General features: G+C 46.6%; 7 protein-coding genes across 7 annotated transcripts; 4 read left to right on the forward strand and 3 right to left on the reverse strand.

The window, feature by feature from the left end:
- Positions 1-255: 255 nt before the first annotated feature.
- Positions 256-912, reverse strand: V1508DRAFT_24656 (uncharacterized protein). The gene is made up of 2 exons (XM_066936372.1): positions 780-912; positions 256-678 (listed from the first exon to the last, which is right to left on the reverse strand). Exon 2 carries the CDS (start codon positions 614-616, stop codon positions 314-316), a length of 303 nt encoding a protein of 100 aa, XP_066792745.1. The 5' UTR covers positions 617-678; positions 780-912; the 3' UTR covers positions 256-313.
- Positions 913-3,332: 2,420 nt separating this feature from the next.
- V1508DRAFT_406799 (uncharacterized protein) lies at positions 3,333-4,383 on the forward strand (the record flags this gene model as incomplete). The annotated part of the gene is made up of 2 exons (XM_066938801.1): positions 3,333-3,534; positions 3,614-4,383. 2 exons carry the CDS (start codon positions 3,333-3,335, stop codon positions 4,381-4,383), a joined length of 972 nt encoding a protein of 323 aa, XP_066792746.1.
- Positions 4,384-6,180: 1,797 nt separating this feature from the next.
- On the forward strand, positions 6,181-6,705 carry V1508DRAFT_426766 (uncharacterized protein; the record flags this gene model as incomplete). Its single annotated transcript, XM_066941608.1, has 2 exons — positions 6,181-6,272; positions 6,328-6,705. A coding segment is annotated over exon 2 (287 nt), but the record flags the coding sequence as incomplete, so codon positions are not given.
- Positions 6,706-8,027: 1,322 nt separating this feature from the next.
- Positions 8,028-9,918, forward strand: V1508DRAFT_426772 (chaperonin 10-like protein). The gene is made up of 2 exons (XM_066941609.1): positions 8,028-9,093; positions 9,158-9,918. The coding sequence occupies exons 1-2, from the start codon at positions 8,502-8,504 to the stop codon at positions 9,664-9,666; spliced, it is 1,101 nt and encodes a 366-aa protein (XP_066792748.1). The 5' UTR covers positions 8,028-8,501; the 3' UTR covers positions 9,667-9,918.
- On the reverse strand, positions 9,913-10,373 carry V1508DRAFT_435435 (uncharacterized protein; the record flags this gene model as incomplete). The annotated part of the gene is made up of 2 exons (XM_066942066.1): positions 9,913-9,922; positions 9,973-10,373. The coding sequence occupies 2 exons, from the start codon at positions 10,371-10,373 to the stop codon at positions 9,913-9,915; spliced, it is 411 nt and encodes a 136-aa protein (XP_066792749.1).
- A 152-nt stretch (positions 10,374-10,525) lies between these two features.
- Positions 10,526-11,788, reverse strand: V1508DRAFT_24727 (glycoside hydrolase superfamily). Its single transcript, XM_066936374.1, has 2 exons — positions 11,281-11,788; positions 10,526-11,224 (listed from the first exon to the last, which is right to left on the reverse strand). Exons 1-2 carry the CDS (start codon positions 11,395-11,397, stop codon positions 10,679-10,681), a joined length of 663 nt encoding a protein of 220 aa, XP_066792750.1. The 5' UTR covers positions 11,398-11,788; the 3' UTR covers positions 10,526-10,678.
- A 5,958-nt stretch (positions 11,789-17,746) lies between these two features.
- V1508DRAFT_24854 (HNH endonuclease-domain-containing protein) lies at positions 17,747-18,961 on the forward strand. Its single transcript, XM_066936377.1, has 2 exons — positions 17,747-18,125; positions 18,181-18,961. Exons 1-2 carry the CDS (start codon positions 17,879-17,881, stop codon positions 18,819-18,821), a joined length of 888 nt encoding a protein of 295 aa, XP_066792751.1. The 5' UTR covers positions 17,747-17,878; the 3' UTR covers positions 18,822-18,961.
- Positions 18,962-21,737: the final 2,776 nt, after the last annotated feature.

The following is a 21,737-nucleotide window of genomic DNA, read 5'->3' on the forward strand; positions in this document are numbered from 1 at the left end:
GAAACGCGGTGCAAGTCGGATTTCTTACCCCCAAGCTGAAAATCAGCACACAAAGGAGCAGCGATTTCCTTCGCGATGAAGTCTTTAAGTGTCGTGCCTGTGACGTACGGATGACTTTGCCAATCCAAAAAGCCATGAGTGAAGGAATGGTAGCCAGATGCAGTTGCCGGAGTTCACCATGGAGCCTGGGCGGCTAGCAGGGTCACTGCCTTGTCGAAGTTGCAGATGTCAGCCAGCGTAACTGGCTTATCCCATCCTGGCACACCAGAGGTATGGGAGATGATGTGCCTAATCTCAATGTCTTGCTTCCCATTTACGGCAAACTCGGGCCAGTAGGTACCGACGTTTCGTAGGGACTGATGATGCCTTTATCGATGAGTAAGAGCACGGCAAGGCTGGTAATGGTCTTCGTGGTAGAAAAGACGTCGGTGTCTTTCTCCCATTTGCGGGTTCGAGTTTCGTCGAAATAGCCGCCCCAGAGGTCAACAACATTCTTGCCGTCGATATTGACGACTATTGGCGCACCTGTCTCATCTCCCGTAGAAATATGCTTGCTCAGCAAGTCGCGGAGGCCGCTGAAGCGTGGCTCGTAGGTCCCATGTACAAGGTGGTCCATGGGCGCGAAATCAAGAGGTGTGGGAGAAGCGAAAGAGAGAATCGTCTGATAAGACAGCAGCACTAGAAGAATTTGAACTGTTATCATGGCGTTTATCGTAGCATTCCCTTTGCCAAAACCGAGGGGTATACACCTCTATTATAAATAGCGAAAGCAGACTCACCTTGATTAAACACTGTCTAAAACAAGTTCCGTGAAGTGACTGTGGAGAGATTCCTTCGAACATCAGGGCTTCAACGTATGGAGTTCCCCGTTCCGAGGCTCTGGGGCACATGCGTTCCGAATTGTGGGTGTTGGGGATTCCGAAGATTGACGAATCATTGATCTTCCCACAGCTTGTGTTGAGAAGGTCAGCGACATGTGTGTGGACGCGGAGATGCCTAACAGACCATGTCGGCAACAAAAGCTTATGGCATCAGCGCAAAACCAACGACCTGATTTTGAGTGGACCCGAAGACTCTTGATCCGAGTAAATGCTTCCGAAGCACGGATCAAAAGCTCTCACGCGGAAGCAGGTCCGTACCAGCGCAAGAGGCGACAATCTGTAGGCCTTGAGCCTGTGCGGTCACTCTGAACGCAAAAGTAAACCGCAGGAGCATTTCATGATGAGAATGTCTTCGGGACCGATTTACCAGTGTGACTAACCGAATTGGGTTAAGCATAATGTTTATTACCATACAGCTAAGGTCGCACATGAATAGGAGAAGCTGCACATTTGACCGAGCGGAGTCTCGGTACCGTACTCCGACGACTGCCTGAAATACCAAATACATTGCTTGCGGTGACGATTCCAATCGGAAGACTCTTACTGAGGCATTGATAACGATTTTCCGTGTCGTTTCCCTTTCGCGCTCAAGTATCGGGGCCGTGTCTTCAACGCAGTTCCAATAGCTCTCGCTCTACTCGAGCGAGGTCATAGCCCGCAGTCACTCTCAGATAATCTGTGGAAGTGTTTAATAGACACTGTCGAGAAACGAAGATGCTTCTTACAGTTAGCGTCACCGGACGGCGCGCCGTTACAAGGCTTTCGGCAGTGCTCGGGGCTACTCCAAAAGATTGTCGCAGTTGGCAAGATACTTCAGATATATTTCATGAACAAATACTTCTGAAGGGGACAGTAGTGAATTGGACGCGTGGTATGTGAGCGGAGTATTGCGATCTTGGGGCGCCCTACTCCTATTTCTCCAAGGACATGAAGGGTTAGGCTACTATGACATAACATCCATCATACTTCACTAGCACAATTCTTGCTTCCCGTGTATTAACTTACTCGCCAAAACAAAATTTGGTCATATAATGCATCGAGGAAACTTGTCCCGCCCTAGACCACATCATAGTTCGCCTTCTCTTTCTCAAAAACAACCTCGAAACTCTGTATATTTAACCGGCGCTGCATGAATGCAGAGGGAGGAAAGGAGGCGAAACTCTAAAACAGTCACAGTTAAGCGCCGCATTACCCTGCGCATTGCTGCAGGGAGGTGGAATGGCCCGGGTAAGTAAAGTTGTCATCGAAATCAGCTAGTGGTTTTTCGGGGCTTAGCCAAGTCCTGCGCGGGTTGCATGGGAAGCCTGCGATTATCTTTGCATCCATAAGAAATATTGTGAGCCTTAATTATTTTGCTATTAGAGTTTCGTGGAGTCCTCACTTTGACCGTGGTCGATTCACAGCGCGAGTCTTCAACGGCGGACGCCTCCTAACAATCTGCCCATTTAAATTATTGAGATCATCAAATTTGCTCGAGTTCATAGTTGGCACAACGCCAATTGGTTTGTTCCGGGGGAACTGGGCATCTGTTGTGTTGTGATTGAAGATGAGGATACCTTTAAACTCAACTCTGGCCTTGGCGTAGCGTAAGCTCAGTCGTCAGGGTTAGGGTTTAAACACGCAAATCCTGTCTCTTGATTCAAACCGCTGCACTTTTCCCATGGCCTGCCTATTAATTTCCACGAAAATACCCACATAGTAATCTCTATTGGATATTAATTCTTATCGCTGCCAGTATCAGTTCATCTTATGGAGAGAGAGCCTCATTGATGGCTGAAACCGGTGCGTGGTCGTACTCGCTTCATCCTGAAGATGCTGTCGGTGGGCTAATATTAGAATCCGTCTGTCACAGAAAAGTCTTTATTATTTCTGCTTGGGATTCTCATCAATGCGTCTGATCGGTATAGCGTATCGTTGCGAGGTTCAGATACAATCCTGACGCCATCCGACGAGCACTTAAACCCATTACGACATAAAGCCCAAATTCTCCTGGAGGTTTGTTCCTTTATTGAGAGAGGGCGTCTGACTCGTAAACTACTCTTGCCAGTATGGACTGCTCATGCCGTCAAATATCCACGAAGACTGTGACGAATGGTTGCAGAGCAGGATAGAATGTGACGCGAACTGTTGCTTACATCTGCGCTTGCGTTTAAGGACCAAAAACTTGTGGGTTAAGTTTAGAGATGAACACTAAATGAGCCCCAAATCAAGTCGTTTAAGTCGACCCACAAAACAAACTTTAAGTTTCGTGGGCAAAGAGTAGAGTTTGGGTTTGGGGGTTCGTTGACAGGAACGTTCCCCGAGCTTCCTAACCCTAGCCAATATTCTGTGGTGGTTCATATGTGCTCTTATTTGGTAGTCTCATTTCACATTGGAAACTCCCTAACGTTTGCCTCTCGTGCTAGTTTCACCCCTTCGTATTTCCGACTCTAGTGTCTGGCTCTAAACACAATGTACAATGACGTCAATGACGTTTATGACGACGAAATGGTACTCGCACACGAGAATGTCACCTTCTCAATGCCAACGTCCATTCCAGTGCGTCCTATGATGCGGCATCGCGACGTGCGCGGCCCAGAGGATGATTGGACAGGGATTACCAGCAAAGTTGCTCAACGGAGGATACAGAATCGATTACACCAAAGATCTTATAGTAAGTTTGTTGGCACTGCACGCTTTTGCATTGAGAGCTCCAACGTGGTTATCTAACGATACTCCTTTCTGTCCTTCAGGAAGACGCCACCCCAAGCCGAACTCTGCCATCAATCCTACGACTAGCCGACTTAATTCTGGTCCTAAGAACGATCGACAGCTGACGCAGCAAGCAATGACAGATCGTGCGATCACGGCGTCCGGAGACTTTAGCCGCCTGGTACCCATTTTAGCCAATGTAACTGGACCACTTCCAGGTAGACTGTGCGACTTAGACCTAACCGAGGCACAAAATATCGTGAACAATTACGAAAAATGTGCCTATGAGCTCTCGATACAAGGCTCCCCCAATGTCGACAATCTTCTTACACTCATCAAGTTCAACGTGTTCCGAGCGCTGGTAAACAATACTTCTGCGATGGGTTTCACAATGGAATGGTTGAATGACGATGCCGAGTCTCCATTTACCTGTATAAGTCATCAAGGACTAGATATCTCCCACTCACCGCCAATGCTTCGTCCAACTCTTCTTCAACGGACAGTACCCCATCATCCTTGGATAGATCTCCTTCCATCTCCCACTCTGCGTGACAATATACTACGCGCAGGAGTGGATTTTGATGATGCTGAACTTTGTTTTGATCTCGTGGAGTTCTGCAATTTGGTAGGCGGGTCTGAAGGAAGAGGTCTTATCGTCTGGGGTTGCGATCCGTCCGACCCATACAGCTGGGAGGTTAGCGAAGGGTTTGCGTCTAAATGGGGCTGGGTTATACGTGACTGCTCAGAATTATTTCTGTCAACCAATTATTGGAGGGAGATACGTGGAGAGAAAAAATTGTTGTTCGTTTGAGCTGGCAAACCCGGTCTCTAGTCACGCGATAAATTAAAATCATACGTGGAACGTAAAATGGAGGTGTGGGCAGTTTGGGATTTGGGCGACCCCTGTCTACTCACTGTTTTGACGATGATCGATCGCAGAAGCCGAAGCCGTGGATCGTGACGAACAGATAGAAATTACTCTAATAGGTCTACTATATATAATGGCAGCAGCGGTATTGATGCTCCTGATGCTGCTGCTTCTCAGTTTCATGTTTATGGGTCTACCTTCGACGACGGGTCTCCAGAGTAAATCAAAGCCCAAGTTGCTGAAACAGCAGAATCTCTTAAACGCAAAGACGACTCTTGCTTGGCGGATCTGTTGATATTCTATTGCAGGACGCCCGCTTCGGTTGTGGAGTTCGCTTTCAGGTGTCGGACATGCGTTAGTGGACGGCGTCCAACCTGAGGAGATACATTAGTTGTCTTATTATCATTTCAGAATAGGCTAGCAATTTGCCTACATAGTTGATTGTGCGCTTGGATGCAATAAGCGTAAGACATTTTGCGGCACCAAGAGAAACGCTCCTATGAACTATCCATAAAATGCCCCCGTAATTTCAATGATCTGCTTAGTCTTGTCAAGGACTCAAGGCCACCCTTGGCTACAACGACGCTCACGCGTCCTTTATAAGATGGAAACATCTACGCGGACTCTGTGCGCTCAGTAGGTAAAGTCGTTGATATCTGCTGCACAGCCAGAGTTCAATGCAGAATCCTAAGAATAGACGGTATTGTGCTTCGCGCATAAGCAGGCTTCATTAACTCTGAAGCCATTCTCTCGGCATCGATTAATTTGAGAAACTAAGTCTGAAATTATATTCTGCATGCGTGCTCACTCAAACCTATAATTACATGAGGCAATTCGTACTCAGCCGACGCAGATGATACAACGCAAAGCCACTGATTGCCCTTTCCGTATCTTTTCGGCGCTGCTGTAGGATTAGGCGATCATATCATAAATACTGTAGCTGCACCAAATCTTGCTGTAGAGCTGCAAACGACAATTCTAATAGCTCGTTAAATTAAAGAGTAGAGGAGATCACAAGTAGTAGCACTATGCAAGGTCGAGTGTCTCTATGGTATTGTACTATAATTTCGTACGAGCAGGTTTAGGGCTCTTAATTATCAATTTCGCGAAAGCTCGGGGTAAGGGTTTATTTTTGGGTTCTCGTCTTTTTATCTACAGCTTGGTATAACATATAAGAAAGATATTTTATTAAGTATATTTCAAATGTAATAAAACCTTCTTAGGGGTGCGTGGAGCCTGGAACGGCTTTCATGGCTCATGAGTCTAAATTACGTCATCGACTATGTCGCTTAAGTCCACTGCGACTTGCTTATGCGGCGCTAAAAGCTCAAACTCAAATTGATGGATCGAATACACTCTGTTCTTTAGAGTGAGCCATTCCTGTCCTCACTAGTCTCGTGCCGCCACTTAAAAGAAAGAAGCTCGAAGACAAAACATATCTTTGAACGACAGACATATTAATCTTCTGATCAATTAAACCCCGTTTGACTACCTGATAAACTGATTTATCCCAAGAGAGTTGCTTCGAGCTAGCATAATGGTGGCACAGTTTATCAACAAAGTCTGCATTTCTGCCAGAGTCTTTTGATTCGCTTGTGCCCTTTATTTACTTCACTTACAAGATTCTTACGCGTCTCTATGAATTTATTCCCACAGAGGAGGGGACTTGGTTGGAGTGCCTTGGGGATCTGGCGAGATGCCGAATGGCCATTGAGACTAACTGGGATGATCGCAAGATATGGCAGGAAGATGCATTTGCTTGGTATGCTCAGTGTTCGTACTTGACGCTGGAGTTGGCCGACTGTACCATCACCTGGCTGTCTGTTCGGAACCTATACTTTTGGATCAGCTCTATTACAATTGCAAGAGGTATGTGTTCTGCCATACGTAGGAAAATGCTACTAATATAGTACAGTCTAAACCGGAGCTGCCTCAGGCATGGGCATGGCTACAGCGAAAACGTTACTCGCGCTTGGAGCCAAGGTCGCGCTCTGCGATATAAATGGAGTGGAATTAGAGAAGGTCATTGCGGAGCTGGACAGCGAACAGAAAAACAAGAGTCTTGCACAAGTGGTCGACGTGACTGATCGTGTTGCTGTCCGGAACTGCTTAGAAAGGACAAAGTATCACTTCGGGAAGTTGGATGGAGTCGCGAACTTTGCAGGAACAGGAGGACACGGACTCGGATCAGAGCCGATCTGGACAACCAGTGCGGAAGAATATGACTTCATTCTGAACCTGAATGTGAAAGGATTATTCAATATTCTGACAGAAGCCTTGAGGCCCGGCTTTTTAACGCAAGGCGCCAGTGTGGTTCATATCGGCAGTATGTTACGCCAATTCCGCGGTCTGGATCTGCCAAGAGGTTGCTCAAGTAACTATTTTTCTTTTGAGTGACGAAAGTAGTTTTGTAACTGGAGACGCATGGAGCGTTGATGGTGGCGCAAATGCTTAGTGGGGTAAGCCTATAGTGTGATCGAGTGTACAGTGTGCTAGAGAGGGCGACGTCATGTTTTTGAAGGAATTTAGGGTACATGGGCAAACCTTATCAAGTGTTCTTGATGAGGATGTAATTACTCGAATGCGATTATTTAAATATTTCATACTCACGAATACGAACGCGAATAAAATATTCGAATTTCGTACATCTTAAATACATTGAACTAGATTTTCAAACTCGTCGTTGGCGTCACATATCCCTTAACAACGTTATCTTCCTCATGGTGCAATGAGGGAGTGTCTGCGTTAGGCCTAGCAAATCTCTTCGGCTGTTAAACAGTCTCTAAAGAGATACTTCTGAGGCAGGAATCGCCAGATAGTCTCTAGCCGCCGCCGTCATTACGAATATGCGAATATTATTCCCTTTCACATTTTCATTCAGCTTACATGTTATTCGTTAGTCCATGCTGCGAATTGCGAATGCGAATAGACAGAATTGTATTCGTGTACACCCTAAATATGTCTACTTTGTTTGCTTTCAGCGCTTCGGCTGCGTTTAAGACCACCGCGTAAGTCTTCCGGCTTGTGCGTGTAGATATCCGGTGTAAGGTATCCCATATTCCTGCCATCTGTTGGGTAGAGCTTTGTATCCTCGTCTTTGCCACTCGGCATTCCCAAGATACTCTTCCGATGAGCCCTGCCCATATATGCGAGCAGTATCAATTTCACTATGACCATGCCGCTGAAATACATCCAAAATTGCGGCAGTATCTTCAAGAGTAGTCACGCGAACCCCCTCGCAGTCTGTCAATAGGTATTATTAGCTTATAGCAAGTAACAGGTTCTTGAAAAAATAAAAGACGAACCTGGCTTGCCGATTGTCATCGCCCAAAAACCACACTCATTGCGCTGGTATTTACACAGGTCATAGTGCAAGTTATCGTGAGAATCGTTACTTAGTTACGTCAAGCTCCTCTGTGAAATCACTCTTCTAGGGCTTATTAATATGCAATCAAGATGTTGCTCCACAAACATAGCATAGTACGGACGGCGTTATTAAAATTTAAGGTCACTGGGATTTGCATTCCAAATCTCCGAAACTCCGTACATTAGTCAATGTTTCATTGTAAGTAGTGCTAGTTGGTTAAGTTGCTGAGTGATGATAACACCAGAACTTTGGTTGACGTCTACTAGTTGTCATTCGATAATACTAACTTTGGGAGTATATTTCTCGAACACGGTGCACTGGAAAATTGGCGGAGATAAGGTGTCCTTGGCGCATAAGCAACTTGCATTGGCGATAAGCGACATGACTCCTCCTCAGTCATCATTGAACTCTGACAAGAAGGCTAAAAGTCAGACTGGGTAAGAATGATATCGCCAATTCTGCACATACCACTGCTGATTTCTCAAAAATTAAGTGATGAGATACAGCTAGCCCATCCTCGGTCTGTTTTCGGTTTTCGGTTGCGTATTTCGGCGATCTCACCAGAGAAGTTCAATGTCCGATGAGAGTCGAGATTGAGCGCCCAGGTCTATAAATTGTTGTCGCAAATACGTTACTCATTAGATCTCGATTTCACGTTCAAAGCATCATATACTTGCTCAAATTGACAACCCAAATGGCTTCTGAATCTAAATTTGTGGGTTGGTTGGCCTACGACGAGAGTGGCGCTGATGGCAACATGAAATGGGGCGAGTTTGAGCCAAAGACTTTCACTGAAGACGATGTCGATATAGAAATTACACACTGCGGAATTTGTGGCAGTGATATACACACATTGCGCTCCGGTTGGGGCCCTACGATGTACCCGTGCGTCGTTGGACACGAAATTGTTGGAAAAGCAGTTCGTGTAGGTTCTAAAGCACAGCAAGAGCGAGGTATCAAAGTTGGTGATCGTGTCGGAGTAGGGGCGCAGTCTGGAAGCTGCCTGAAACCAGAGTGTGCTATGTGTTCCGCTGGTGAGGAACCTCGCTGCTTGCACCGCGTTGATACGTACAATTCAACATATCCAGATGGCAGCAGGAGCTATGGCGGGTATGCCAACTATAATCGCTCTCCAGGACATTTTGTTGTTAAGATTCCTGACGAGCTTGATTCAGCAGACGTGGCGCCAATGCTTTGCGGTGGAATTACGGTATACTCGCCACTGAAGAAAAACGGCTGCGGAACTACGGCTAAGACTATCGGAATAGTGGGAATCGGAGGATTAGGTTAGCTAAATTAATTGCTTGATCTCAGACAATGATTAGTATAGTCTAACTTTATTCTTTTTAGGCCATTTTGGATTACTATTTGCCAAGGCTCTCGGCGCCGAAAAGATTACGGCGATTTCTAGAACAAGCTCCAAAAAAGCTGATGCAGAGAAGATGGGTGCCGACGTTTTTATTGCGACAAATGAGGACAATAACTGGGCTGAAAAGCATTCAAATTCTCTGGACTTGATTATATCTACCGTGTCATCGTCGGACATGCCACTGTCTGGCTACGTGCAATTACTAAAGCCTAACGGTAGATTTGTTCAAGTTGGTGCACCTGAAGATTTTCTACCCGGCTTTAGTGCCTTTTCGTTGATCGTACACGGTGTAAATATCAGCGGGAGCTTAATTGGGTCACCATCCGAAATCGAAGAGATGTTGCAACTTGCCGCAGCCAAAAGGATCAAACCGTGGATCCAGAAAATACCGATGAAATCAGCCAACAGAGCAGTTGTAGATATGAAACACGGAAAAGCCAGATACAGATACACTCTGGTCAACGATAATGCAACAACTGACGAGGCCTAAACAGACTAGAAAAGAAAAATATGATTACCTGTACTTGATTTTGTGATGTCAGTTGTGACTTCTATTTGTGACGTCAGTTATAGGAATATGATAACATAAGAAACTGAAATGAATAATTTGAGGGTTCAGGCTCCAGGGTTTACTTTGAGAATAATACATGGCTATGTTACCGTACACTGTTTATTTCACTTCGCGCTATTATTTTTGGTCCTCGAATTGGTCCAGCTTCCAGACAGAGTCACCACTTCAAAGATAACTGTGAATTTACGAGCTTCTCCAATTTGAGGAATAGTGTATGATACATACCCTAAACCCTCCCTCTCAATCACACCACCAGCTTCCACCTTGCCAACAAGCTTTCCAAGTAGAACTGGACTACCGGCTGCCAGATCGTCCTTGAATGCTGTCTCTGTTGCGTTGTAAACAACACCGGCGGGAGCCACCCTGGTGCCATCCATTATATTCTGGGCCGTGACCTCGTCCATGCGATTTGCCCATAAGTCATAGATATCCCAATCTTCCTTGATTTCCGGCGCAATACCCGTTTCATGGCGAAATATTTCCTCAATGGTCGCATTCATCATTCTGGGGCTATTACCAGCATTAAGGAGAATAACCACTTGATCGCCACCGGACAAGGGCCCGGACCACATCTGGATATCTCCTTGGCCATACATATCAGTATCGTTAACATAGTAACGCCACATGCGGTTGACGGGTTATGGCGATGACGGCTGGGTTACTGAGGATGGAAAGTGCCTTGGCATCGATTTTGTTCACATCATTGCCCATGAGAAGCGGGCTCTTTAAAGCGGCCCACATACTGAAATGGGTCTTGTGTTCCTCATCGTCCATGCCGCCATTGCCGACTTCAAGCATATCAAGATCATTCCAGGCCCCAGGGATGCTTGTGTGAACAATGTGAGCGGCTTTGTTCAAAATGTTCATCACGCTGCAATGGTATCCGGCATGGGAGCAATATCCTTCCTCGCCTGTACACGGGCAACGAGGATCAGGCCGATCGAATGAGTCGTAGATGTCGCCACTCATACGCCAGGAATTTGCGATCGTGTGGGCCCACTTCCATGTCTTCTCCCCAGTTGCAGATCGCGTAGAGGATAGATCGACCGGTAGATTTGAGGGCATCTTTCATGGCCCTGAATCTCTCGGCCGTGATTTTAGGAAAACCGGCCAAGCCTTCGTAATAGCAATTATCGTATTTCAGATAATCGACGTCCCAGGATGCGAATGTCTTCGCGTCCTGCTCCTCGTACCCAAGACTGCCAGCGTATCTTGCGCATGTATATGAGCCGGCGTCGGAGTGCGTCCCGAAAAGGAAGTCCATGGAGTGTAATTGGTCGGCAACGTACTTCATGCCACGCGGAAATTTCGCTGGGTCGTACTGAAGGTTTCCTTTTTCATCGCGTCCGAGAGACCAGCAATCGTCAAGCACAATATACTGATAACCAAAGTCGCGGAGACCGACAGCGGCAACTTTCTCAGCTGTTGACAGAAGAAGGTACTCATTCACGGAGCAGCCGAAAGCATTCCAATTATTCTATAACATACAGTTGTTAAGAACAATAACGCCACAGAAGATCCAATTCAGCTTACCCATCCCATCTGTGGCGTAAGGGCCAGATTGTTAGTTGGATACTTGGCTTCATACTTTGGAGATTGAGTAGCGAATAGCGCGTTAACTGCCGAGAACAAAGACGAGTGCCACATCATGTTCGGTTTACTGTATAGCTATAGCTCGAAGAAGAGCCTGTGAAGTTTTGAAAATCGGCGCCATTTATATATTCTGGCAATAATGCAGCTGTGGGAACTATTGGTGAGAATACGGCCGGTATTTTGGGGGTTCGGATTCGAACTATGGCAGTGAAATCTCGCCGTTTGAGTCTCGGAGTGCTCTAATGATGCCTAATGTGAGAGAGCGGACCTAGCTGATTAAGTCGACACCACTTATTCGTGGCTGAAGTCGGTTGCGCTTGCGCTTGTACACATGCCCCCTTGCCGGAAACAAAGCCTTGGAAACTTTAGTCGTGGGCACTGCTGTCGTTGAAGAGCCCTAACCCAAACCCAAACCCGCCAAGTCATTGGTCGAACTGTCTCAATATACTTGACTCGGCTTCCTCATGATCTCACCAAAGTCCTAACCTCTAGCATCGAGGTTGCAGTAGAGTGAACAGACTACTTGATCAAGGAGAAGCAATGCAAACTGGCGACCTGTGAATGGATACCGTGGTTCGCCGACCTCTGTAGAGAGTGAGCTCAAAATTATCGAAAACTACTCGCCAAACCCAACTAAAGTCTCTGCTGGACCGATGCCAAATTTGAATGTCCAGGTCCTTACGAAGCTCAACTCCGGGATTTTAGGCGATCGCGCCAGAAGATCCCTGGAGATGCGAGCTTGGCCACATGACACTGGACACAATGTCGCGTAAATTAACTCAATTTAGCGGGCGGGACTCTTCGTTCGGGACTATGTACTGGCCATCAATCCACTGATTCTAAACTTTTTCCGGCGCGCTCCAAGTGATCGCCTTTGCATTGGCTAACCTTGAAGATACTGAAAATAAAATTAATAAATTCTGTTGAGAAAACTCCGGGCTCTCGAATGGTCTAAGTCGTACAACATATGCAGCAGTGGTTATTGTGGCCGTGACACTAACAGTCGTGGGCTGGGCAGACCTTTTAGTCATTGAATGCTGCCTATGATTGCTTTTGGACCGGCGGGTAAAATTGTCGATGAATGTCGATGACTCGTTTGTATGGTGAAGCACGTCCATGGAGCCCGGCGTTACACTTTCGGTCCGACTGCGGCTCATAAGTATGGCGGTTGTCAATGACTGTCAATGAGTCAATGAGTGCTCCATGGCCATGAAGTGTCGGTTATACTATCAGAGGACTACGTATCGACGGTCATTCCGTCCAGTCTTGTTATGCCAACATGGAATCTGGACCGATAAGGGTTCTGCTCAGAACAGAAGGGTATGAGGCTCCAATTTACTTCCACTGCACCTTGCCCGTGATCATTCGCACACACTGCGGATAATAAGCTGAGTTTACCAGATTAGTAAATGATATGTCAATACGCGCGGTAGGCATGTGACTCTCATCCGATTTCGGTCATGCTACCAAGTGGACGAGTTATCAACTGTATTCTTTGGATTAATGCAATATGTCACCGACGTAAAGGCACGATGCGTCTGCTAGGCTTAACAAGGACAACCTGATAACTAGCAAACACTGTCGGAATTAAGCAGAATTGCCTGCTCGCATGTCATATGTTTACTATTGTTGTGCGTGTGTGCCTCAATCCAGCATTAAAGGCGCTAAACGTGTCCAGCCGTAATGAGATAGACTTGACATAACATAGACACTCTTCGCAAAGACACATTCTCATCGAAGGAGTGATTAATGTCTGGTAGTTTTGCACGTAGAATGCGATTTGCAGAGAATTGAAGTTTAATTGATTTTTCTTCGAAAGCGTTCAACCCGAAAGTTCAGTATCAGTTATTGAAGTCACGCTAAGTTAACTCATTGCTTGATAGTTGAACAATGTCCTGTCAAGAACAACACGGAGTGAAGCAGCATACTAGACAACAACTATACTCCATGGAATTATCCGTAACACACAGAAATTGGTATCAACGGGATCTTCCGTCTCGTAAATTTAACAGGATGGTCTCTCGCAGGTTTGAAAAAGCCCGTACCATATCGATCTCCCATTACCGGTGCAGATACGCTTTCCACCGGTTCAACATCGAAGCGCGAAAGTGTGTACACTAGTTGTATCACCGCTTCTAACACTGCGAGATGTCTTCCAGGGCACTTGCAGCGTTTGTTAACAGACAACCCAGTCAATTCAAAAATATAAGACATACCATATAGAAACCTCCACCCCAAGGTATGTACGCTCGTAATGTTCTAGGACCGCCCGCCCGGACTACAACGACTTGATTCTCCTCTAAAAATCGCTTACTAGTCCATTTCATAGGATCAGGATACACATCTGGATTCCAATGTACAATGTTAGTCGGCATCACAATGGAACTCCCTGCACGGAATATTACATTCCTAGCGTCATTTTCCGGCTCGCGCATCTGAATGTAACGTCTTCCATCACAACGTGCCCTAACATCAAGTTCGCATTCAGTCGCATAGTTTTTTTAAAACAGGATGTAATCAACGGATCCTTTAGCAACGCGGTCCAGTCAAAATCGCCCGTGTCAGCAATGTAATGTTTGACATTAACCCCGGCACTCAAGGAGCTCAATACACTGTCCGTCTTGTGCACGAGTTCTGCTTGGAACTCCAAATCCATAACAAGGGATTTGGTATATCCAAAGACTGACTGCGAAAAGTTCTGTTGAAAGTCCAAGAAGGAGAGGCTTCTCTTGTTGAACACTTGCCGGATAGAAAAGATTGGGTCCATGACAAAGGTTAATCGATCACCGGCAACATAGACGGTAAAGATCCAACAGGAAATGGTCCTTTTGACAAGAAGTCCTCATCTTTTGTCGCCGAAAGGACAAGGTGGACGATCACAACACCAAAGGCCATAGCTAGGCAGGAGACGACGTATTCGAGGCTGAACATCATAGTAATCGAGATGGTAAACAATTCGACGAACTGAGGACTAGGTTGTGGAACCAAGACTACGCTTATATAAAAGAATAGACTAGCTGAGGTGCGTACGGAAAATGTGCGCGTGTATGTGCGGCTGTCTGATTAGTTAGACCTGCCTGACTCTGCTTGAGGGTTAGATCAATTGGCGAACGATGAACCATCCCGCTAAGCGGCATATGGATTTTTATACATATACAGAGTTTTATGGTCACAAACAGTGGTTAATGCGCAAAGTCCACCAGAGTGGGCTGACGTAGAGGCTCAGGAATTCAATATCGATGTTCCCTGTGACTGGTGGATGAGAGAGATGATAATGTACCTATAGATACCTAGGGCTGTTCACGTTTTGCCGATATTGCCGATATTGACGATGCGATATCGTCGATACCATATCGGCATGCCAATGTCCGACGATTGCCGTTTGACGATATTTATTAGCAAACGTTCTGCCGATATCGTATCGGCGAAGCAGAAGTTCGACGATATCGGCAAATCGGCAGATAATTACGTACCTTTTTTTTTTTCAGGATCGACCCAGCATGTGTCTTTCGTGTCATTAACGCTGATCGCAGGACTTTCGAAATACCTGTCAATAAGACAGCGCTACTAGTATGGCCTCGCGGCTGCAGCCTTTGCAGCATCCTAGACTCGACATCACGCCGACTTGTTACGCTCGTCGTCATCGGTTGGCTTACGTGCCAGGCAGGGGCTACCCTGTGTCCCGAACCGCATACAGAACTCACCGAATTATACTTCTAATGCTTGTTAGAGATACCAAGTACATTTCAGGTTTTGTCTGTGTTTGTTTTGCATTACTGTTATTGTCATAATCTGACACTGGAACGGCAAAAGATCACCAACCACAGTTCTCAGCATCAGAATGACAATCTCTCTGAGTCTCAGCCTCATGACAGTCAATATAGCTCCAGTAGTTTAGACCTTGATGGGAGCGATGGTAGCATCAGTAATAACGACTATCAGTTGCAGAGAACGAAAATGATAGCTTACTGTTGCCCACGGCTGATTATGATGTAGGTGCGGCATCGGAGGAATTGGAAGATGAGGACTTTTTCGATATGTTTGATCAAGGCATCAATAACAAAAATGATATCCTGAGTGAGGGATATTTCAGGTATCGCTTGATCTAGCTAACAGGCTGTCCAGATGAGAACGTGGCAAAGCTTATTCTGCTGAAAGAGAGTGAATATGTTGCAGGGGGTAATCCATATCTGGCACTAAGCTGGGAGGAAGAAGTACTCTTTAAGCCCAAGTACGGTTGGTGAGTTGAAAGATTCAGTGCCTCGGACACCTAAGTTTACCAATAGAGAGCTGGATACAATTGCCAAAGCGATTAGATATGTTAGTTCATATGCTTTACAGTTGCAAGGTTTCATGACCAGGGAATTTAGGTCGTATCAGGCAAATAGCGAGGGCGTAGTAGCGCGACAATATGACTCCAGCAGGAAGTGAGCAAGATGTCGATGCTATGTGAGATGCGGTAAGTTGTACAAGCCGTACTATTATGCCCAAGTTGTTTGTCTGTTCACTGTGAGGACAACTGTGCCGGACAAAACATTTAGTTTGGCTCTAATCCGAGAGTTTGTTGATGTGGATTATCCAGACAGGAAGGACGGTCGCGATCGCTACTGTGAAAGAATTATCCCACTACTGTCAAGGTTTTTGGCGAGAGGCACTTGCGTCGACATTGAGGACATTCAGTGCACAGTCGGAATAGTCCATAACAGCTTCGCAGGCGTGGATTACAATTGTTGACCGTAGTTGGGAAACCTTCGCTGTACACGAGGACGAGTTTGATCTTGCGGCTCAGCAGGCTCAGGGTTTCTTGGCTTACATGTATATCTATCTAAAGCTTCAATACAAATGTAAACATCTATAATTCAGATCGCTGTCTAATATTATTTTCTCTCTAGGATTGTTTAAATGTACGTTATTGATGGACGTCACGGTTTGTGCCCTGACTGAACTAGGCACGGCCAAATGAGACTCTCAAGTACTAAGAATGACGCACCTGCTACTTGTGCGCAGACTCGGTACATCAGAATGATAAATCAGGTTTTACTGAGAACCAAGAGATCAATTTGACGTACCGGTTATTGTCACCAAATTACGGGTGGATCATGTACCGAAGAAAGTGACCAGGTACCTCAGTGTGTAGCAGTCGATCCTGGATAGGGGCCCAAAGCCTTGAAGTAAAAGGCCAGGGTCAAGCTTTAAATCCTCGTGAGTCTCGTTGATACTCTTTTTCCCAAAGGAGCGCAAGTATTAGTCCTGAGAGTTTTTTAACGATATCAACGAGCAGAGCAGTGTTTGGCCTGTCTAGTGACAGCGTAGCTCTTTTCCGGTTTTCCGTGCTTCTGCTTGTGGTAGGACGCTACAGATTGTAACGCCGGGTATAGGCGTTTGTTAGGCACCCGGGAACCGAAAAAATGGGTGTCAGCGACCTGTCTCAGTGAAAACTCGGCTGTCGTCGATGCAGCTAACTAACATGACGTAAGGTTAATGTCAGCACCACTACACCCTCAATTTTCAACAGTTCCCACACGTCGTGTCGGGAAATTATCAATGCCGTTGAGGATGGCAACATCAGGATAGTTAGATTGGGATAGAGATTTCCTGTATTCCTGGCGACAATGCGTAATACTTTCCTAGTGCGCTTCCAACATGTTGGGCCCTAGGGATCGGCACGGATAAGAATTTTCAGGGTTCAGACCCTGAAACAAGAGTCAATAGCCTGAACCGACTATTACTACGTTCCTCGCCAAGCTACTGCGTAAAGCTGGCTGTTCCTTATGACTATCTATTCCCGACACAGCCGAAAATTCAATACCTCCTTCGGTAATAATTTGCATGATAACTTTATTTATGTGTCTTATCCGCGGATTATCCCCGGATATCACTAATCAAGATTGCTTTATCCGTATCCGTATCCGTATCCGTGTCTGCCTAATGTCTATCCGTATCCGTAATTTTGACGGATATCCGCGGATATATCCGATCCCTATCCAACACGTTCGCTACATTGTAAGCGGCTTTGTTCGGAAAAGAAGATGTCGGACCTTGGACGGATGTGTCAAGCTTTGTTGAGGCATCAAGGTTAGGGACAACTTCTCAGGAGGACTGGGCTCGTGCGAGGCTCGCACAGCCGATTTGTGTGTGGGAGAATTGCGGCGCGTGAAGCCTCGCACGAGACTCGTACTGTGTGGGACTGCCGCAAAACTACATGGCTAGGGTGAGTTATGTGGGCGCACATCAGTACAGATCGGCGGGTGTTTGTGTGTTTGCGCTCTATCATCTTATAGCTGCATCACGTTTAGTCCATATAAACACTAAGTCTGGCTCATTGCACGCGATAGCAGCCCCAGCCCTTATATGCGTATCCATTACTTTCCTCAACCGAAACCACTCCCCGATGCGTAACTGAACTCGATTCACATCGCTCTTCTATATATCATCTATATAACGCTCTTCTATATATCACCTCGTTTACTGCGTTTGAATTAGTCATAGTTTCGTCACTGGATTATAAAACCCCGGGACTTTCAAAATTCGGCAATTCATGGCCGGTGCCAGAGCTATAGGTCGAGATGTCCACTTTTACCTCTTTTCAGAACCCGACAAGCCGCTCGGTGGAATGAGATTGAGCCCATCTGTAACGGAGAAAAATTTTCTCTCTATGCTCGGTATCCTCATTGTTGCGTCTGGTCCATATAGAGTCACATTGCGAAGCACAGGAAGCGACCTGATGCCGACCGATCAACCTCTCAAGCGTGGCCATTATGACGTAAGACCTTATTCTCGCAGAGGTAATATATCTAATTATAAGTCCTTGGGATGTATCAGCTACTGAGGCGTACAAAGATACCATATCCATCACGGACGAGCCATGCATTACCCGAATACTTTCAAGAACTATCACCGGCAGAGATGATATTTTCCGAGCTCGGGTCCGTGAGAGAGATGGAAAGTGTGTAATAACTGGCACTGTCAACGTTCGAGCTCAGATGGATAATTGGAGGGGTTTTGAAGCCGCCCATATCTTCCCAGTCTCCAGCGAAGAGTATTTCGTGCAGAACGGATTTTCTCGGTGGATTACTAATAGGATGGGAGGTCATGATACAGCGATTAACTCATCTCAGAACGGGCTGCTTATGCTGTCCACTATCCATCAGTGTTTTGATGGTTTCGATTTCTCTGTAAACCCAGATGATGGCTATAAGATAACCAGTTTCGATGGGGATCCTTTCAGGATAGACGGGAAGGTACTTGACCCTATTTGTCGAGATCACAACAGTGAAGCTGGCGCAAGGGATGAACTCTTACGGTGGCACTTTCGTCAAGCAGTGTTGGCTAATATGAGAGGAGCTGGAGAAGCGAGTTTTGAGATGGACTTCCCACCTGGAACTGACATGATGGGCGAGATCTTCAATGGGCCAGAACCCGCCAAAAGGATGAAGGCTGAGCTTTTCTCAAGGTTGAATGGGGTATCCTCTGCATATTGATGCAAGCTGGCATGTGCGGAATTGATTAAGAATCGCGACAGGTCGTATATTAAGCATTACGATAATGAAGGCTGTGCCTCCTACTACGGATCATTTTCACTACATCGTCAAGACAACGGAGTAATAACTTTCCGTTGATTACTTACTGCGAATAAATTGGTAATGCGACGATGCTACTACTGACGATTTGTTCATTCATTATATAACACAGCGGTCTTTCCAAACTTGAGACCTAATAGAAGAATTCGTCGACGTTACCGGCCAAGGACAAGAAAAATCTTCACAACTCGTGAGGGCATGCACACCAGAACGCGGAGTGCTCGTTGATTCCACGTGCCGCAGGCCGCACATCGGCTGGACTTCCTGACAGTTGTGCGCGCCACAGTCTGGAGAACCTCCGTCCGATTAGAATTGAGTCACGGCGAGGGCATATTTTGTATGTCGCTGTGTTCATTGAGGGATGGCGAGGTGGGCCGATGAGATCAGGGCGTGGGGTTATAACTCCACAACGATAGGGAGATTCAGTGACGGTCGACGCCATCTCAGCGAGAATTGGAGGATGTTCTATAATATGTCGACGAAAAGAATAAGGGCTGCTCGTACGTTCGTCTGTTATTTTTGTCAACTTGACGTTTCCTGCATCTAGCTATTTATCCGCACCGCATAGAATAGGAGATAATTTATGATACATCACGACGAGTGATGTGTAAAGAAACGTAGAGACGAGGATTGTTTTGCTTGATATCTGACTAGCAGCTAGGTTATCGCGCTAGAGATTGACAACATGTTTACGTCCAAATCATAATACTTTATATAGTGCCTGCACCGCAGCAGATCCGGAGCTAGCTTCACCACTTCGTCTAAAGAGAAGCAGTCCTTCTTTTCAGAGCGCACTGTCCCGAAGTTTTCATATCAAATAAATTACTGAACTTGTTTTCAGCGCATTCGCTCTTAGCAATGGGTAGTTGAACCCTCACACTTTCATCGAATAACATTGCTTGAAGCTCCCACCCACTCTACAAGGGTGCCAGTGTTGGTAGACACCCCAGCCTGATTAAGCGCGTGAAGAGCTAAACTGGGACCCTATCACCAAGTCTACGCCTGATTGCCTGCACACTGCATGACAAAGGCAGGCGAGGCAGGCGAGGCAGCCGTGGCTGACAATCATGACGCGAGAAAGAAACAGCTGACTTCGTCAAGACGCTTATCAATGTCTAGCGAGTAGCGGCTGAAGGACAACTGCAGACAGGAACAGTTCTGGCCCCGGCAAAACTGGACTGAATCCAGATGGGTGATCTCCGGAGCACCTAGTCAGCGCGAAACGATTTCACGAAGTCGAAACAAGATAAAAGTTCCGACTAGCGAGCTTGACGACGATTGAGCAACTTTGGTCTTGAAGTACGCTGAATTCTTATGATCGGTATGGACACGAACAGGATAGATCGAACATTCCAGATACGGTCGCCACTCTGAGAAGGCTTGACGATGGCGAGCAACTTCTTATGATGGATTAAGTTCGTTTCAGCAGGCGACATATACATTTCATGAAATCATCAAACTATTCTATGTTGTGAAACCTTCGGGTGTGTTTCAAGGTACCATCGGCAGAACTCGCTGATGCCTGTTGGAACACCACCTCCAAGGCCGTCATTAAGGCCTAGTCTGTCAAATGTGGCGATTTATTTGGGAAAACTACTGCTTCCGTAACAGGCTGGTAACGGACCTCCCAGTCGATTGAATTGATTGACGGTCATCAACCGTCATGGCCAGTTGGATTGATCAATCGAGGGCCCGGATTGAATTGATTGAATTGATTGAATTGATTGAATTGAATTGACAATTGATACAGCACTTAGTCATACAGCGTAACAACCTCGCTGTCGCCGTCGCTGTCGCTGTCGCCATCGCTGTCGCCATCGCTGTCGCAGTCGCAGTCGCAGTCGCTGTCGCTGTCGTAGTCGCAGTCCTCCGGCAGACTCACGGCCCCTGTACCGTCGTCAGATTCCTTGTTGAAGTCGTTCTTGACCGGGTCTGACCCTTCTTCACGATGATTCAGGGTGTCGAGGTCCGGAACGTCCATAACGCTGTCGTGAACGACCCCGGCCTTCAATCACGACCATACTGTCTGTGATAACCCAATTGTTGTTGCTTCAAGCGTGACCGTAGAGGCGTCACCATGAGGCCACTTGACGAGAAGAGCCTCTCGCATTCAGCCGACATGGGAGGAATGGATAAATATCCACGGCCATTTGACAAAGACGAGGGTATTCTGACTCTTGTTGTACCAGTATTCCAACGGGTCCTCCACATCAATATCCGTAGCCGTGCTGAGCTGCCAACGCTCGCACTCGTCATAGGGGAGGCCCTCAGGCTCGTCGAGGTCCGGCATCAACGGAGGGCTCACAGTATCGGAATATTGATCGAATGGGTTCACGAATGAGACTTTCAATTGCAACGGCCGGAAAGTCGTCAATTGATTGCTGACCGGTCGCTTCTTGTGGTCAGAATCCCATAGTCGTTGGACCGCTGCCCTTGCGCCAGTAATCCACGATTCCCGGGTTGACCACTTCGTCTCAAAAGTATCGCCTTCTGTACCTCGGGTGGAGGGCAACGGCAGCGTAATAAGCCGGGCAATCGTCAAGCAGTTGGTAGTACTTATCAAGTCGGTCCCAGGCACAGTTGACTGCAGCCTGCCACTGAATTCTGTAGCTATTTTCAACCTCTTCTTTCTTGGCCTTTTTAAGCTTGTCAAAGGAATCAAAGTCAGGTATCACATGCCAGATGAGGCCGTACGCCTTGAGGCAACCGTCAACTCGGTCTCGGAGTACTGAATCGCCTTGAAGGATGAGGAGGACGACGTTGAAGTTGTAGAGGAGCTTTTGCAGTTCTTGTAACATCGACCAGTCAGAATCGGTC

The sequence above is a fragment of the Lipomyces doorenjongii genome (assembly GCF_038497915.1).
Source record: "Lipomyces doorenjongii strain NRRL Y-27504 unplaced genomic scaffold V1508scaffold_104, whole genome shotgun sequence".
Classification (NCBI taxonomy): Eukaryota; Fungi; Ascomycota; class Lipomycetes; order Lipomycetales; family Lipomycetaceae; genus Lipomyces; species Lipomyces doorenjongii.